At 47.7% G+C, this 19,420-nt stretch overlaps 1 protein-coding gene across 2 annotated transcripts in view; it reads left to right on the forward strand.

Annotated features, from left to right (window-relative positions):
* The first annotated feature begins 759 nt into the window (after positions 1 to 759).
* The window catches only part of ETS1 (ETS proto-oncogene 1, transcription factor), a 112,738-nt gene continuing 94,077 nt past the window's right edge, over positions 760 to 19,420 (forward strand). The window contains exons 1-3 of one of the 2 annotated variants that reach the window (XM_035138940.3): positions 760 to 894; positions 8,736 to 8,818; positions 17,883 to 18,027. In XM_035138940.3, the coding sequence (XP_034994831.1) occupies positions 8,747 to 8,818; positions 17,883 to 18,027 (217 nt within the window). In that variant the 5' untranslated portion in view covers positions 760 to 894; positions 8,736 to 8,746. Of the gene's footprint in view, positions 935 to 8,735; positions 8,819 to 17,882; positions 18,028 to 19,420 lie in introns of both variants that reach the window. The other variant, XM_060268403.2, reaches the window with a different exon arrangement.

Consider the following 19,420-nt stretch of genomic DNA (forward strand, 5'->3'; position numbering starts at 1 on the left):
GTTAAGGAACAGGAAGCTGAAGGCAGGGGGACATGAATGAACTATTCTCACAATGAACGGAAGTGAGCAGCAGGGAGGTCTCCCTTTATTCCCAAATAATCTTGGGTCAGGGTGTTTCCTGAGGTAGCCTGGATTATGAATGATACCAAACCGCTCAAGATGCCTGTGCATGGACCCCGCCCCCAAGCCAATTTGTGGCTTCAGTTTGTAAATCTAGATTAGACCCAATCTGGCCTGGCTGGACCAAACCATATCCACATCCACATTGTGATTGGGAAATGACAGATCTCTGTAAATAACACCCTTGGGACTTGAGATTTGGAGACACAGAAGCCTGTAAAAAAACAACCCAAAAAACCGTTCAGCAAAGCAGCAAAGGTTAGAATGAAGGAGGGGCCCTGCATTGCAGGGGGTTGGACTAGATGACCCCTGGGATCCTTTCCAACTCGACAATTCTGTGTTCCCACGACTCTGTCCACCTGGGCAAGGGGAAAGGGACAGGCGAATGAGCTATTTTGTTCTGCCCCCACCCCCCCATCGCCCAATATGGCTTCTATCGGAAAGACAGTTTCATTTGGATGGGCTCCTGGCTTGCCTAATTGCATTTGTCGGTGGCAACGCGCCCGGTTTCCCTAGCTGCGCTGCTGCTGGAGGAGGGCGGGGAGAGAGGAGAGATGGCTTTATCCAGCTGCCCCTTGCCTGCTGCGGCCCTGGCCACACCCCTCTTTCCATTTGAAGAGGCGCCTCTGCTAGGAGCATTGCGGTAGCTCCATCCTCTTTAGCCCCAGCCAAGAGGACTCTGCCAGGTAGTTGGATCAGAGTCCTGAGCCAGGCGTGGAAAGCAAGAAAACCTCCTCCAGCCGCGCGCAGCATTTTTCTCTACTCTCTGCCCAGGCAAGTTGCAAAGGAAGCCAGTAGAAAACTTTACTTCTTGGTAATTTCTTCCTATTTCTTGCTTCCCTACCCTTGGAGGTTGGGAGCACTGATAGCCCACGGTGCTTTGTGACCTATGACTCGCTTTTTCTTCCAGCACTAGTCCGTGGGGAAGGGGTTGCAGGGAAGGGAGGGAACGTTGCAATCTGGAGTCAGGCATCCATTCCAACTCCCGCAGTGGAGAGGTGCTTTGTACAGGTGACAAATAAAGCAGGGAGGGAAGAAGTTTGTTTCTGGGCTCAGCGGCTGAATCTAATTTTTCAAGCTTTGGCATTGCTCGGTAGGTGGATATGCCGCAGGGTGTCCAGAGTTGGGGTGCTAGTTGCTATGGTTTGTGTCCAGTGTTGCCCCTACTCAGAGTAGACCCGTTGAAGTTAATGGATATGATGAATTAGTTTCAATGAGTCTCCCCAGGGATGAACTTTCGATACAACCCTATTTATTAGTAGTAGTGAGATAATAAAAAATATTACCTTTTTAATATTAATTTTTATTAGATCTTTCAAAGGTTTTAACAAATTTACTTCACATGCAATATATCATTCAGTGATATTTTTCTTTTTGACTTCCTGTCCTTCCAGCCCTGGTGTTTTTTATTCTTTTCCTTAATTGCTGCATTATACAATATTAACATTAATCTTATCAATCATCAACATGGGATGGCATGCTTTAGGATTCTTACGCAGATATAGTTGGTGTCTGTTTTGAAGCATCCTCATTCTCTCCATGCCCTCCCCCCCTTACTTCCCATTTCCACTCCTTCTCTTACAATTGACAGGAGTAGTAGCTGGAAAATGGAACTTGAATGAAGAAGAGCAAAGTTGTCGGTCTGAAAATAGTGTATTACGAAGAAGGGTCTCTCAGCATAACCAGTATTTCTGAGAAGCATTGTGGGAATTTTTAAGCTGCAGTTTTCCATTTTGTTTTCTAACCTGGTGCATTGTACGCAACTAGCCCTCCAACTCTTCGAGGCTAAATTCCCAGTTTACTTATGTATTTATTGCATTTATAGCCTGCCTTTCCCCCCAACGAGCTCCTGTAGTGTGCGTGGTTCTCCCCCCTCCCCATTTTGCCTTCCCAACAACCCTGTGGGGTGGGCTAACCTGAGAGCGAGCAACGTATACTTCAGCATGACTGCTTGAAGAATCAAGCTGTCATTTGTTTTTAAAAGTACCTACTGGAGAGTTAATAACAAGAACAGCTTCGTCCTACAATGTGGAAGCATGAGATAATGTGATTCGTCCAAAAAGAGAGAGAGAGAAAATTACACCTAGGCAAATAGTTCTTACCTTTCCCACCACAAGGTTGTGATTGAGACATAATATGTGCGATTCTACCACGCTTTTAAAATACTGTCAAGGGCAGCAATTCCTTGGAGGCTTTGAATATCATGCTGGGATCCTTCTCCCCTTGCTTAATGGCTCTTAGAAGCAATGCTTCTGCAGGCCTGCCACTTTCATCTTATAGGTGTCTGCAGACAGATGACTTGTGCGGGTAATTAAAGGTAGGAAACTGATGAGGATCATAGCCATAACTGGGTCTAACCTTTCCATCGACTCTGCGCCTGGCTGGCCCCTTTGACCTGACTGAAGATATGCATTGCCCCTGGTCTGCAAATGATGTTATATAGACCACAATTATTTTCAATTCAAGAAGTTCAGAAATGAATACCAAAGAATGGAGGCCTTTCGTGGACTATTTTTTTAAACAACAACAACAACAACATTACAGTCAAATGAAATTGCAGGCAGGATTTGAGATAAAAGCAGAGGAAGAGAAATGATAAAATAATTGTAATAGAGAAACATTTTGTAATAGATGAATATATAATGCAGGATTCTGTGATTCTGAGTAAAAACACCGTTGAGGTAAGGGTGGGAAGGCAACGTATGAAACAATGTGTTTGGTTGGAAGGTTATTGTGAAAATGTTTGGGAAAATTAATCTAAAATTTAATAAGTTTTAAATTTAGATATATAAAATTCACCAAAGGTGAAGACTGGAAACAGATATCACGCTGGTCACAGGGGCTGTCATTGAAAACAGCAAGTCATTTTTTTAAAAAAACGCTGCCTTTCCTACTGGGATCTCTCCCCCCCCCTTCCAATTTATCCTCAGAACAACCCTGCAAGGTAGGTTAGGCAGAAAGATGGTGACTGGCTGAAAGTTAGCCCAGGAGCAACAATGTGAATCTGAGTTATGTCCAGCACACCAACTGCACTACCCCACAAAAGCTCTTCTCTTTTCTCTCCCCAGTCATGTCATACAACTGCATAGTAAATGATGTAATCACTAGTAAATGATGTAATCACTAGGGGTGTTTCCTTCCTCGTGGCAGCCAGCTGTGTGGAGGTGGGGAAGGGAAGGGCATCAGGACATCATCATGGGATGTGCTTGCGTGGAAAACTGGAGAGTTTGAGCTGGCATTACCTTTTGGTTGCCCTCCTTCCTTAGCATCATATTTATTTCTGCCTGTAGCCTAACAGGTCTCCCCCTTCCCACTCCAATTAATTGGTAGAATCATCAGCTAAACCCTTAATCAATTAATTGCCGAGGGTTCAAGATGTGCACTTGTCTAATTCTATGAGTCTGTATTTGGTTCTGGTGTGTTACTGTAAGAAGGTGTGGAACACAAAATATTGAAGTTGGACTTCCTTTGCCTAATGATGAGAGGTGGGGTTTTAGAGCAGGCATCCCCCAAACTTCGGCCCTCCAGATGTTTTGGACTACAATTCCCATCTTCCCCGACCACTGGTCCTGTTAGCTAGGGATCATGGGAGTTGTAGGCCAAAACATCTGGAGAGCTGCAGTTTGGGGGTGCCTGTTTTAGACCATATGTTAAAGGTAAAAGTAAAGGGACCCCTGACCATTAGGTCCAGTTGTGACCGACTCTGGGGTCATAGCTGCCAAGTACCCCGTTTTCCCCGGGAAACCCCCGTTTTTACTTACCTTTTCCCGGTGGTCCCCCGTATCACTTCGTCTTTTGTTTTTCTCCGTCATTTTCTCCTGCCGGCGGCCATTTTTTTTTTCGATTTGCCCTTCTATGGGCACAAAAAATGGCCGCCGCCGGCTTCAAAAGTCGCATCTACGCATGTCCGGAAGTGCATAGACGCGACTTCTGGTGGCGGCGGCGGCCATTTTTTGGAAGTTGCGTTGACGCACTTCCTGACATGCGTACAAGCGACTTTCAAAGCCGGCGGCGGCCATTTTTGGTGCCCATAGAAGGGCAAAGCGACACCGGAAGTTACGTTGACGCAACTTCCGGTGTCACACGGCTGCCAGTCCCGGATTCTGCAGTCCGGGACTTGGAAGGTAAGTCTGGGGTTGCGGCGTTCATCTTGCTTTATTGGCCGAGGGAGCTTGCGTACAGCTTCCAGGTCATGTGGCCAGTATGACTAAGCCGCTTCTGGCGAACCAGAGCAGCGCATGGAAATGCCGTTTACCTTCCCGCCAGAGCGGTACCTATTTATCTACTTGCATTTTGACATGCTTTCGAACTGCTAGGTTGGCAGGAGCAGGAACTGAGCAATGGGAGCTCATCCCGTCGTGGGGATTTGAACCGCCGACCTTCTGATCGGCAAGCCCTAGGCTCTGTGGTTTAACCCACAGCACCACCCACGAGGCACCTATCTGAGTGAAATGCATTCACATTTCCTGCATTGTAGGGTGTTGGACTAGATGACCCTGGGTGTCCCTTCCAACTCTACAATTCTGTGATTCATTTCAGCTGAGTTAATTAGTTGGTTAAATGGCAAGCAGTTAACAAACAAAAAGCCAAGAAGGTTTAATTGCTTGAGAGCCCTGCTATCCATTGCACCTTTTCAGCCATCCACATCTTCCTTTAATTATCAACAGCTTGTGCACTCTGGGACTGAGACCTAAAGTGGAGCAGCCCTCTGCGGCTTTAATGGTCACCCACAACCTGCAATCTGTTGGGTTCCTCGCAAGTGCCCTTGCCTTGACCTCCTGCCTTGTCAGTTTTACCAACCGCCTCTTCCTTGCTGTTGATTGTGATGTTTGCCAAAACTAATTACACCTTCATAGCCCCTGCCTCTCATGTTCTCAGAGGCTAATGGTGAACAGAGGAAGGCAGGATATGGGATTTTATAAGCAGAAGTCAGCCCCCCCCCCACACCCGGATCAAATTGAAGAAAGCCAGAACTCGTTAGTGTGTGTATAGCTCGAGTGGAGTCTGTACCTGTAGTAGCTCCCCAAATTCATTGGCCAGGATGGATGGCTTGCTTGTTGGAGATGCAGAGTGGAAACGGGCCACTGTGGGCTTATATGGAATGATGCCAATTTGGGGTTGTGTATTCCAAAGGGCAGGAGCCTGTCAGCTGAGAGGCTGATGTGATAATTGGGAAGTCCCAGATTCAAATCCTGCAACTTCTAAGGGCTCATTTAAGGCCACCCCAATGAGCTCATGACAAGCCATGTTCCAGCCTGCAACATAGAGTGATATGTGGGGATAATAATATTGAACTACCTTACTTGGAGGTTTAAAAGGTAATGTGCTTGAGAATAGCAGGTTGTAGCCAATGGTAATCCTGCTCAAAGAAGGTCCATTGAAGTTAATGGATCAGACTAACTTAAGTTCATTAGTTTTGAGTAGAACATCATTCTATACTACCTGTTGTTATTAGGATTACTGTATTACTACCACCATATCTGATTAGCTTGTCTAAATCCCAGGGGTGTGGGTGATCGTGCTAGGACATTTATAAAGATTTTGCTTTACATGCTCCACTTCACTTTTTGCACAGTCGCCAGCTCAGCTATCTGTTTGTAACTGTGTTGTTGTTCAGTCATGCCCGACTCTTCGTGACCCCATGGACCATAGCACGCCAGGCACTCCTGTCTTCCACTGCCTCCCACAGTTTGGTCAAACTCATGTTCGTAGCTTCGAGAACACTGTCCAACCATCTCGTCCTCTGTCGTCCCCTTCTCCTTGTGCCCTCCATCTTTCCCAACATCAGGGTCTTTTCCAGGGAGTCTTCTCTTCTCATGAGGTGGCAAAAGTATTGGAGCCTCAGCTTCACGATCTGTCCTTCCAGTGAGCACTCAGGGCTGATTTGCTTCAGAATGGATAGGTTTGATCTTCTTGCAGTCTATGGGAATCTCAAGAGTCTCCTCCAGCACCATAATTCAAAAGCATCAATTCTTCGGCGATCAGCCTTCTTTATGGTCCAGCTCTCACTTCCATACATCACTACTGGGAAAACCATAGCTTTAACTATACGGACCTTTGTCGGCATGGTGATGTCTCTGCTTTTTAAGATAGGTTTGTCATTGCTTTTCTCCCAAGAAGCAGGCTTGTTTTAATTTCGTGACTGCTGTCACCATCTGCAGTGATCATGGAACCCAAGAAAGTAAAATCTCTCACTGCCTCCATTTCTTCCCCTTCTATTTGCCAGGAGGTGATGGGACCAGTGGCCATGCTCTTGGTTTTTTTTGACGTTGAGCTTCAGACCATATTTTGCGCTCTCCTCTTTCACCCTCATTAAAAGGTTCTTTAATTCCTCCTCACTTTCTGCCATCAGTTTGTACAGTACAGTACAGTACAGTACAGTACAGTACAGTACAGTTTGTACAGTACAGTATTTGTTTACTTGCACCAAGACACCAAAAGGCCAAAAAGTTTTGACAAAGGTCAGCTGCAGAGCAATCCCCATTCTTTGCTAAAGCTGGCTTGTTGTTCTAGTAGTTCGAATCATAGAATGGTAGAAAGCCTACTAGTTATGGTCAGTGTCAGCAAAAGGTTTAGAGATCAAGAAGGTCTTGGTGGAGTTGCCCACATTTAGCCCACCATGCAAATATGAGAACTCTGCTGGTATACAGGATTCAGTATTAAAGCTTCAGACCATCCAAATGTTTTCTATAAGAATTGCACTCAACAAACTTACTCAGAGTAGACCTATTTAAATTAATAGACTGGAGTTAGTCATGACCATTAATTTCAGGTGGGTCTACCCTGAATAAAAGTTAGTTGAATACAGTCCAGCATCTACAGTTCAGATGTAAATCCAAAAACCTATCTGGGCTGCAATCTCATTGAACTCAACTGTTCCCTGTGTTCCAGGGGTGGGCAAAGATGTTAAATCCGGGATGGAGAACATGTAGCCTTCCAGATGTTGTTGGACTTCAACTCCCATCAGCCCTAGCCCATGTGGCCACTGGTCAGGGATCATGGGAGTTGTAGTCCAGACGCATCACCACTCTCCCTGTCAGCCTATCATAGCCTGGAATTCACTGGAATCCTTCCCTGGTGGTTGGATTGACCTCAGCGCTGGATCTTCCTCCTGCTGGTTCCTCCAAGCAGCCAACTTCAGCCTTCCCTATAACTGAGGAGCTAGTTAAAGTGGCTTTCAATGACCATGGCTTAGCAGTGGGATATTTTGTTTGTGTGTTCTTCTTTTGTAGTTGAAATATTTGTTACTTACATAGATGGTGCACATTTTGCCAGAGCTCTGCATGCTTTCATACTATTGCATGTCTCACTGCTTTCTTTATTGTTTGTATAATCTCAGGAATATCCATCCATCCATCCATCCATCCATCAGTGAGAGGAGTTCAAGATGCTTAAATTGAGATATTTCTAACCCTTCAGAGAAAGAAATGAAACTACCAGTTTCTGCCTTTCTTGCCAGCTGTTTCATGTCACAATCAACCATAAGGATTTGTTTTCTTTTTTTGAATTGCCCCCATCATCCTAATAAATTGAAATCTGCTTTCCCTTTGAGCTTTAATGAACTCCCCAGTTTCCTTCAGAGCTGAGAGTCTCAAATATTGCTGGGGATGGGGCTTTGAAATGATGAAAAATGACCGTGTTTTGTTTGTTCACAAAAATATCAAGTTGACACTGCACTCAAACTTCTGCCATTGAGAGACGGAGGGGAATATACTAGCAGACTCATTCCCTGCATTGTTTAGTATTCTAAGAAACCAGGGAAGTTTTTTAAGGTTCAGTCCGCCATCTTGATTCTTTAGCTTGGGGGCCCCAAACCACTTTCCTTACAAACTTACCTGAACCCTACATGTGTCACCAGAAGCCATTGTCTGTGTGTCTCTGGTGAGGGAGTTATGAAGGGTGGCATTGGCAATGAAAGAAAGAGTCTTTTCAGTGGTAGCTCCCCAATTACAGAACACTCTTTCCAGGGAAACTCACCTGGGGTCAACATCGGCAACATTATCTCCCAGGCCAAAACATTCAGGTGTTTGGATATTCATTTAATCATAATGTAGTATAATCCTGGCCTGGTTTGGAGTTCAGCTCTTGGTAGAATCAGATTCATTTTATTATGGTTGATGTACACTTTAATGTTTTTATATTTTACTCCATGTTATGAATTTTAAATGTTTCAGTTGCTATGCATTTTAATATTTTGTAAGTTGATTTGAGGCGATCTGTAAAAAGCAATTTAATAATAATAATAATAATACCAGCAACCTCATCTTTTTGGAAGCCTGTGTCCAATGAACAGAAGGTTATCTCTAATTTAGTACTAAGTTAAAGTCATGTTCACCTTGTTCTGCTGGTGAAAGGTTTTGCACTAATGGGATGTTGTTGCGCAAGACAATGCATAAACAGGTTGCTGGTAATTTTGTTGCACAACAGACTGATGTGTTAAGTTCCTCTGTTGCACAACATTACAACCCAACCTCCCACTCTACATAAGGTTCTTTGGACCAGCAGACAGAGAACACTGGCTGCAGCCTAAAGGCAACGCAGACAAGATAATCCACCTTCTGCATCATGTCCATCTCTTGGGAATTTGTTTAACAGGCCCTTTCCCATTTCTGCAGGTGCCTCAAAGATGATGAGTTACTATATGGATACGACTATTGGAAGCCCAGCCCCCTATCCTCTGGCCCGCCCTGCTGTGATGGTAAGGAAGGGTCTGCTGGGCACAGTATTTGGGTGGGGAGGCAACACAAGGCAGGGAATGAACCGATCTCAGCCAGGGTTCAAATCAACTGAGTTTAAACATTCAGAATAAACAGCGGATTCAATTCTGTGAGCACTAGCTTGGGTGGTTGGAGCATGGTGCTGATAACGTCAAGGTTGCAGGTTCAATCCCTGCATGGTATAGCTGCATATTCCTGCATTGCAGGGGGTTGGACTAGATGATCCTCAAGATCACATCCAACTCTGCAAGTCTGTGATTCTATGAATAAGTTCCAGACTTCAGAGTAAGGAGACTTCTGCACTTGGCTGGAGATGCGAGAGAAATTTGATTCAGTGTGTATTTGAAGGCAATCCTACATAATCTGTACTTTCCAAATCTGCATTGCAAGGGGTTAGACTGGATGACCCTTTGGATCCCTTTCAACCCTACAATTCTATGAAACAAGATACAAGCTTGAACACAAGCATCCTTTGATAATTCCTTCAGTAGCACCTTAAAGACCAACTAAGTTTTTATTTTGGTATGAGCTTCCGTGTGCATGCACACTTCTTCAGGTATCTGAAGAAGTGTGCATGCACACGAAAGCTCATACCAAAATAAAAACTTAGTTGGTCTTTAAGGTGCTACTGAAGGAATTTTTTTATTTTGCTTTGACTCAGACCAACACGGCTACCTACCTGTAACTAATCCTTTGATAACTCAAACTTCCTGGTTTTCTAAGTGAACTTAAAGAAATGGACTTGGACGTTGGGCTTGGCTCATGCGTGGATTTCACCCCTTGATATCTCAGCACCTGATAGCTCACTTCACACATGCCTTGGTGTGGGGATAGGCATTCAGGGTAACCTCCTCCTTTTTATTGGTGCTCATGCAAGAAGGATCTCGGGGTGTCGGTCTTGAGTCATGTGAAAGGCAAGGGATGCTGTGAGTTTCACATTGCCTTCCATTGCAAGCATAGACCGCTCAGACCGGTGACTCACGTCTGAAGATGTGAGCAGCCTCCGTCAAGGAGCAATTCTGAGGAACATGAGATCTCTGCAGGGTGTGACCCTCACACTGGGAGCTGCCAGTCAACCAGGGTGGGGGGTGGTTTTCTGATTCCTTTGCTTTGGGGGCAGCTGCCAGTAAAGGGAAAGCCTTTCTGCCTCCTCTCAGAAAAGGGTGTCTTCAATGTACAGAGTGCTTTTGTGCTGGGGTCTGTACCCAGACATGTGCAACAACATTGGGCTTCACTTCTAATCTGCCCCCAGCCACTGGGCATCACCTCCAGGCTCTGCCATGTACCCTGAAGATCCACCCCCTGATGTGCCCACAGACCTGGTGTTGGCTATTTCCACAAACCCCATCTTTGCAGTTTCAAGAGTTAGCAATCGAGTGGCCATTGCCAAGGAAGAGGAAATGGGTTATGAAACAAAGAGTGCAAGAGAGGAGACAAATTTGTACAAATGTTGCCTCTGCCAATTTACATGGGGTTGTACCCAAGGCATACTGGTAGGCAAACTCGGCTCTCCAGATGTTTTTTGGCCTACAACTCCCATGATCCCTAGCTAGCAGGACCAGTGGTCAGGGGATGATGCGAATTGTAGTCCCAAAACATCTGGAGGGCCAAGTTTGCCTATGCCTGTTAAAGGCCCTTAGTGGGATCCTCCTTCCCCCGGTGAAATGTCTTGCACCAGTTGTGCAAGAGGATGGACGAGCAGTTTGCTGGTAACCTTGTCGCACGATAGATTGCACAATTTGTAGCACAATTTCATGCTAGCACAATGGTCACATCAGATTTCTACATGGCATAACGTATTAAAACCTCCCTTGCCTGCTGGCTCAACAGCCCCTGAGCAAGTGGACGGAAAACACTAGACACAGCCCTGAGTCTAAATACACACTTCAAAAGAAGGGTCCTGGTAAACTAGTTGGAACCTGGTAGATTTCTGAATGCCCAGGGGGACTTTGCAGAGCCCAGAGCTGAGGACTCCCTGTGGGATGGCACTCAAAGAAAATAAGGTCCTGGTTGTGTTGAGGTGTTTCTCGCGTGAGGCAGAAGAGCCTCAGAAGCCAGGAGAGAATGCAGAACACGTCATTGGCAGAAGGTCTGCTGAGCCCGCTATTATTTTGGGATAACAGGAAAGAGAGTTTCCTTCCCCTGAACTCAGCTGTCCCAAGGTCTGGCCCCATCTAGGCAACTGTGGTGCTCTGGCCTCCCCCATTATCACCCCCCACAAGCTGTTTCCTTGTTACACCTTTTATTTCCATAGATGACAAACAAGAGTTGTAGCCAGGATTTTTGGTTTGGGGGGGGCAGGCCTTTTGTTAGAGGGGGCATAACCTCAGTTTGCTATGTATCTTTAATTTTATTGATTTAGGGGGGCAGCTGTCCCCCACTTGGCTACGCCCATGCGTGCCATATTATTTCTGAAAGACCTGCTTGTTTAAGCCCGATCTTGGTGGCCAGTGGTGACATTGTCCTGCTTGCTCTTGGGGTTAGCAGTGGGGTGGGGTGGGGTGGGGGAAACACATTGTGGTGGTTTTTACAGGCTGTGTTTGATGGTTTTTGCACACACGCCATAGGGTGACTCATTCTCGTTTTCTGACACAATTCACGCGTCGAAACCCAGCCCTCCTTTAAGATTTGCACTTCTCTGAATTATGCAGTGCGTTTCTGTAGCCAGGCAACGGGTACAAACAAACAAACAAACAAACAAACAAACAAACAAACACCTTTCTGCAACATGGGAGTAGACCAGGCATCCCCAAACTGTGGCCCTCCAGATGTTTTGGCCTACAACTCCCATGATCCCTAGCTAACAGGACCAGTGGTCAGGGATGATGGGAATTGTAGTCCAAAACATCTGGAGGGCTGAAGTTTGGGGATGCCTGGAGTAGACCCATGGGTTGGTTGTTGTTGTTTAGTCGTTTAGTCGTGTCCGACTCTTCGTAACCCCATGGACCATAGCACGCCAGGCACTCCTGTCTTGCACTGCCTCCCGCAGTTTGGTCAAACTCATGTTTGTAGCTTCGAGAACACTGTCCAACCATCTTGTCCTCTGTCGTCCCCTTCTCCTTGTGCCCTCAATCTTTCCCAACATCAGGGTCTTTTCCTGGTATCCATCCAATTAAGTTCCTGGTATCCATCCAATTAAGTTGGGTTGGTATCCATCCAATTAAGTCCAATTAAGTTCTACTTAGAGTAGACCCATTGAAATAAATGAACCTAAGTTAGGCATGCCCACTACCTTATTTATTAATTAAATTTATATACTGCCCTTCAACCGAGGATCACAGGTCACTTTACAATATAAAAATACAAAAACACATAGCGTAGTAACAAGCAAAACAATAATCACCCCCCACCCCACCCCAGGGAGTTATCTGTCAGGGATTCTTAAGCAGTGATTCCTGCATTACAAGGCTGTTGGGCTAAATGATGCCCCATATAGCCAATGCTTTTTTAAGGGGGTGCTCAAGGGTACGCAGTACTGGCACCTCTTTTTGTTGTTAAAAAATGTAACAACTTCATGGTGAGTACCGACGCCTGTTTTTCTAGGAGGAAAAAGCATTGCAGCTCATACAGCATCATATAGCTCAGTTGGTTAGAGCTGATAATGCCAAGGTTGCAGGTTCGATCCCCATATGGGGCAGCTGCACTTTCCTGCATTGCAGGAGGTTAAACTACTACAGGGGTCCCCAGACTACGGCCCGGGGGCCGGATGCGGCCCAATTGGCCTGCCAATCCGGCCCGCGAGGACCCCCGCCGCCCGCCGCCCGCTCTTACGGCGCGCGGCGCGGCAGCGCTCTTCCGGATCGGGAAAAAAGCGCCGAAAATCCTTTGTGCGCATGCGTATGGGCCTCTCCCGACCCGGAAGAGGTCATTTCTGGTGCACTTCCGGGTTGGGGGAGGCCCATACGCATGCGCACAACGGATTTTCAGCGCTTTTTCCACCCTGGAAGCGCGCCGCCGCGCCAGTAAGCGCCCGCGCGCATGCGCACAGGCGCACACTCCCCCGCCCGCTGGCCCGCACAGGCGCGCGCTCCCCCGCCCGCTGGCCCGCACAGGCGCGCGCTCCCCCGCCCGCCGGCCCGCACAGGCGCGCGCTCCCCCGCCCTCCGGCCCGCCGCGCGATCGGCGCGGTGGGAACCGGCCCAAACGCCGGTAAGTCTGGGGACCCCTGAACTACTAGAATGATCCTCAGGGTCCCTTCCAGCCCTACACTTCTATGATTCTACTCTGAGTAGGGCGAGTGCTGGAGGCAACTCTGCAGTGCCCATCTCCCTCCCCTCTCAAAGTTGCCTGTTGTGCACTTGGGGCTACTAAGGGCAACTGGGCCAAAGGGTTCCCAGCAACGCACACGTCCGTCAATCTTCCCGGTTTGCTTGCGTTGACCCTTCTGGATCATCTTGACATTTGTGATGACATCCAGTTACCGGTAGCCATGCTCCACGGTGGGATTCTTCCAAGGCCAGCATTGGCAGTTTTGTTGCTTGAGGATTCTGACTCCGTGGTGAGCTGTAGACAGTCAGTGCGATTTCCCCGCCTGGGGAATGTTGTGGTTGCCAGACTTTCGCATGTCGCACTTGCAGGGCTTGATCCTAATAACTTCTGATATCGGTGGAAGCTGAGCCTGCGTGGGAATCCTCTCCTGAAGCATTAGTCAGTTTCTGGATTAATCCTGCTTGGCATTCCGGGCCCCAAAAAGTGCTCAGAGACATGGCTTGAATGCACTCTTTCCTGAAATATATAGCCATGAATATACATATGGAGCCAAAGAAATATCAGAAGATTTTGGAGCAATGGAAATGTGGGAAAGCAATGCATGGCAGTGGGGGAGTGTGGTGGTAGGATTGCACCCCGCCGTCTCTGCCGCAGCCCTGGCTGCCTCCCCGCACTTGATCTAAGATCTACCCCAGGCATAGGCAAACTCCTGCCCTCCAGATGTTTGGGATTACAATTCCCATCATCCCTAGCTAACAGGCCCAGTAGTCAGGGATAAAAACTGACAACTGGGAAACACTGGCGTGCGAGTGCTGTAGTTGGAGAACAGCCTTTACCAAAGGTGTGATGGGCTTTGAAGACACTTGAACTCAGGACGCAAGGGAGAAACGTGCTAAGAGGAAGGCACTCTTGGCAAATCCACACTGTGATCAACTGCCACCCAGAAACCAATGTCCCCACTGTGGAAGGACGTGTGGATCCAGAATTGGCCTCCACAGTCACTTACGGACTCATGGTTAAAACCATGTTTATGGAAGATAATCTTACTTGGCTACGAGTGATCGCCAAAGAAGAAGAAGAGGAGTCAGGGATGATGGGAATTGTAGTCCCAAACATCTGGAGGGCCGGAGTTTGCCTATGCCTGATCTGCCCTGAGGTCAGAAGACAGGGAAGGAGCCAGACTTGGCAGCAGACGACAGCATCCTTGGGCAGCTCCCAAGATCCCAATACCCTGGCAGCCCAGACCACCACACTGATCATACGTATTATCATTGCATCTATATCCCACCTTGCCTCCATGGAGGTCTCCCTCTCTCCATTTCTTCCCCACAACAGCCCAGTGAGGTAGGCTAGGCTGAGAAACACTGGCTGGCTTCATGGCTGACTGGGGTTTTGAACCCTAGTCTCCAAGGTCCTAGTCCAACACCCTAAACCAGGCATCCCCAAACTGTGGCCCTCCAGATGTTTTGGCCTACAAGTCCCATGATCCCTAGCTAACAGGACCAGTGGTTGGGGAAGATGGGAATTGTAGTCCAAAGCATTTGGAGGGCCAAAGTTTGGGGATGCCTGGTTTAAACCACCAAACCCTCCAACATTTATCTGATAAAAATAGGAACGTCCCATTCCATAAAGATACTTTTACTATTTCAACCCCACACATGTTATTGGGTTGCCCCAGCCACTCTGGGCAGCTTCCAACATATATAAAAACATAATAAAACATTAAACACTTTTTTTAAAAAAAAACCACTTCCCTATACAGGATTGCCTTCAGGCGGCTCGGGGGTCGGATAACTCCAGTGCTTTTTTTCTGGGGGTACGCAGGGGTACGCATACCCCTAAACATTTTGTGAATCTAAGTTTGGCCTCATTGAGGGGCAGTATTTTAATATGAGTAGGAAAATGAGAGTATCCCTAAACATTTATTTAGAAGGGGGGGAAAGCACTGGATAACCCCATACCCTCAAACGTTTCTAATGAAAATAGGAACGGCCTAAGGAAAAGCAGGACATTCCTGGATCAAATCGGGATGGCTTCTCAAAATTAGGGACACCTCTGGAAAATAGGGACACTTGGAGGGTCTGAATCACTACACCACCCTGGCCCTCCTGTAGACATCTATGGCTGTAGACATAGACAAATTGTTCCCTCCACCTCAGTCTTTTCCACACTGACTGGCAGTGGTTTTCCAGGGTTTCAAGCAAATTTCTCTGCCTGCCCTACCTGGAGATACCAGGGATTGAACCTGGAACCTTCTGTATGCAAGGCAAGTTTTCCACCACTGAGCTACGGCCCTACTCATGGTAGGTGCAGCAAATGGCCAATTCTAAGCCGGCTCAAAGGTTTCTCCTTCACCAGTTAAGCCACTCCCCCCCCCAAAAAAAAGCAGCTTCTCTTTGTGACCTAAGATCTGTTCTAAAGGGTGGTCTTGCGTCTCGTGTGGCAGCAACTTCCAGGGAGTTTTCTTGTGCATTTTCTTTTTTTTTCTTTTACCGTACTTTAAAAAAGAAACAGAGTTCCTGGCGTTGTTTGTCTAAAATTATTCCTGCCTTCCTGTCGCTTCCTATTGCTGAGCCTCCCCCAGCTCCCTGGGGGACAGGGACGTGTGACAGTGCCGCCGCTGTGCTGGTGGAAGGATATGGGTGGGGCAGCAAGGGCTGCAGAAAGCCGCCCTCCGCTTTGAAACAGGCTGCAAGAGTCGGGCCAGAGCATTAACATTGGGTCGCTTCCAGAGTATTGGAAGGCAGAGATGCCCAAACAGAGATGCGCGCAATGGGGCAGTTCCAGATGCTGGATTTAGGGGAAAGGCCATAGCTTTGCATGCAGAAGAGTGCAGGTTCGATCCCTGGTAATGTCTCCCTTGCTGAAAATCCGGGAGCGATGCTGCCGGTCAGTGTAGACAGTAGTGAGCTAGATGGACCAATAGTTTGATAAGGCTATAATAGTTCTTACATGGCCCCATCTTTTCAAGTCAGGGGTGTGGAATATGTGACACTCCAGATGTTGCTGGACTGCACCACCCATTGGTTATACTGGGAGTTCTGCAACATCTGGACATCTGCAGGCACACACCCCCCCCAAAAAATCCCTTCTTTATAAAATCATAGCATTGCAAGGGACCCCCAAGTGACAGCTAGTCCAATCCCCTGGAAGGCAAGAATCTCAGCTAAAGCATCCCTGACAAAGGGCCATCCAACCTCTGCTTTAAAACCTCCAAGGAAGGACAATGGTGACAATGGAGTTGTGTCCATTGATTTTGCAGGGTTTATTCTGTGTAGGACTAACATTGAATAAAACCCCATGTGTATCACTTCCCTTTCTTCAACCTGTAGAAAGCCGGACCTCTCCCCACTGTACTTTGGGGGCTCCTCCAGCTCATTCTGCTGCGTGGGCCCCTGGACATCTGCCCTAAAGTCCTGCCCCAATCATACCACTGGAGTCAGAGCATGTTTCTAATGCCTTCTAAAGACATCTCTTTTTGCCCAGGCGTTCTCTGACCCATGAGACTTGACCTTGTTATTACTGAGTATATGTTTTTATCTGCTCATAGAACAACGTTCGACTGTTTTTATGCATTGAATTTATATTCCTCCCTTCCTCCCAAAGGAGCCCCGGACGGCAAACACACACACAATTTCAAAACAAAAGCACGGGAAAGCATTCTATAAAAAAAATTCGTTAAAAACATCTACATACAGTTTCAGTTTTAAAACATTCTAAAAGCAATTCCGATTAAAAATATTCTTCCGTCCAGTGATCTCAAGGTTACCGGGAACGGTCTTTCCTCAGCCACCAAATGTAAACAGGGACATATTCAAATTAATCCTGAAAGCTAATAAGGATGGAGACAGGCGCACCTCAGTGGGGAGGTGATTCTGCAATCAGGGAGCCACCACTGAAAAGGCCCTGTGGCAGCATCACCAACATTTATGTTGAAACTGTTTTCTTTTCAGAATCTAATGATGCACAGCATGTTCAGTCCTTTCTGTCTCTCTTGACTTGTGTGGGAAAGAGGGAGCATCACACAAACACCGCAAAGAGCTGATGGGTGTGTGTTGTCCTTTCTTGGTGTGGAACCTCCTGGGAGCCACATTCAGTAGTGGGTTTTCCCATTGTACAGTCCAGATAGGAGGTTTGTGCACCACCGCTTCTCCCCATCTCCAGATGGAGTATCTTTCCAGTTCAGGGGCCCAGTCCAGCCGGACAAGAGCACTCAAGGGGGACCTGGGGCAGGATTGGCCTGGGGAAGGGATAGCTAAGGGAGAATCACAAAGGCTGGAGGACCACATGTGCCCTATTCAGTCCTGGGGTTCCCCATCCCTGTTCTGCAGTTTGATGCACTGAGTGGAAGGTACCCAACGGTCATCTAGTCCAACCCCAATCACAGCTAAAGCATCCATGACAGATAGCCACCCAACCTCTGCTTAAAAACCTCCTAGGAAGGTGAGTCCACCACCTTTTGAGGGAGTCCGTTCCACTGTCAAACAACCCCGACTGCCAGAAAGTTCTTCCTAATGTCTAGTCAGGATCTCTTTTCCTGCAATTTGAGTCCCTTGGTTCGGATCCTACCTTCTGGAGCAGCAGAAAACAAGCTTGCTCCATGCTCCATGTGGCAGCCCTTCAGATATTTGAAAAGATGGCTCTCTTATCTCCTCTTGGACTCCACTTTTCCAGGCTAAACACCCCCAATTTCCTCAACCGGTCCTCATAAAACTTGGACCCTTGATCATCGTGGTCCTCTGCACACTTTCCAGCTTGCCCACTTTGTGATGACTGCCTTTGGTGTCATTCCTCTGGAAACCTTTGCTCAGCCAGGTGTGCTTCTCTTTCCCACAGAGGCAGGGAGATGTCAACCCTTATGAAGACCCATGGGCAACCTGTGGGTTCCAGTCCACCTGTTACCAGCAGAGGGCATTCTACCCAGTCTGGGACGAAGCGGCCATCCAGGAAGTGCCCACGGGGCTTGAATATCAGAGCACAGGTAGGTCTCCTCTTGGTTCTGGCAAAGGCATTTTCCTATTTCCCCACCGCAGGATCTGTTTTTCCCCCTGCCATTATGTCACACTGTGTAGAGGGAATGTTGATTCTGGAAGCCCGGCTTCGGTTCTTGACCCCGTCACGTGGTCTCTCTCGTTCAGCCTCAGTTATCTACCCTAACTGTCTGCAAAATGGGAATATTCATTTATTCATTTCATGTAATTGACACATTGCTTGTTTGTTTGTTTTTTAAAAAAGAATGGTTTACCAAAAAAAGGTGAAACAGTAAAAATAATCAATAGGGGGAAATTGATAAGACTTTCAAAAAGTTTATAGATTGAACCAGATGAAACACACACACCAACTTTCTAAGCACCGGGGCAGGCTTGGCGAAACAAGAGCGTGTTTTTCGGCAGGTGCCGAAAAGGGTATAGCGAAGGTTCCTGCCTGGTTTCAAGAGGCAGGGAGTTCCAAGGTGCAGGTTGTGCCACTAACGAAATCTTGCAGGTGTTATGTGGCACATGTACTATAATAGTTCCGGTTCCGCCAATGCGGTCAAGTGGGTACATATGGGGAAAGGTGAACTCATGGAGGAGGAGAGGGCTATTGATGGCCAGCGGCAGAGCTTCATGCTCTGCCACCGGGGATGGAGAGCAGGCGCGCTGCCCCCAGTGACGTGATGTGTGTTCTGGGGGTTGGGCGCGGCGTGCGCAGTGACGTGGTGCACGTTTTGGGGGTGGGGCAGTGACGTGGCGCACGTTTTAGGGGCGGAGCATGCCGTGCGCAGTGGCGAGGTGCGCGTTTTGGGGCGGGGCGCGCTGAGCGCAGTGACGTGGCACGCGTTTTGGGGGCGAGGCGGGGTGTGCACAGTGACGTGGCACACATTTTGGGGTGGGGCACGCGTTTTGGGGGTGGGGCGGGCCGTGGCGATGGTGCCCCTGGGATCGCGTCGCTCGGGGTGCACCGCCCCTATCTTCCTCCGCCCCTGTTGATGGCTACTAGCCAGGATGGCTGTGCTCTGCCTCTAAGGTCAGAGGCAGTGGTGATGCTTCTGAATTCCAGCTTCTGGAAACCACAGGAGGGGAGAGGGCTCTTGTGTTCAAATCCTGACTGTGCGTTTCCTATTGGGGCATCTGGTTAGCCACTGCGAGAACAGGATGCTGGACTAAGTGGGCTCCCCTTTGGCCTGATCCAGATTGCTTATCTTATGTTCTTATGACCCAGCAGATGCTCTTCTTCCAAGGCCCTTCTGTTTTTTAAGGTAAAATGTTGTAACAAGTGCAGGGGTTTCTTCCACGGCTTCCTCTGTGCAACGACTGTTGTTGACTGTCAAAAGCCTCCCCTCGTCATCACTGTGCCGCCACCACTTCCTCTGCATCCATCCACACGCCCTTTTC

This window comes from Zootoca vivipara, chromosome 14 (assembly GCF_965207765.1).
Source record: "Zootoca vivipara chromosome 14, rZooViv2.hap1.1, whole genome shotgun sequence".
Classification (NCBI taxonomy): Eukaryota; Metazoa; Chordata; class Lepidosauria; order Squamata; family Lacertidae; genus Zootoca; species Zootoca vivipara.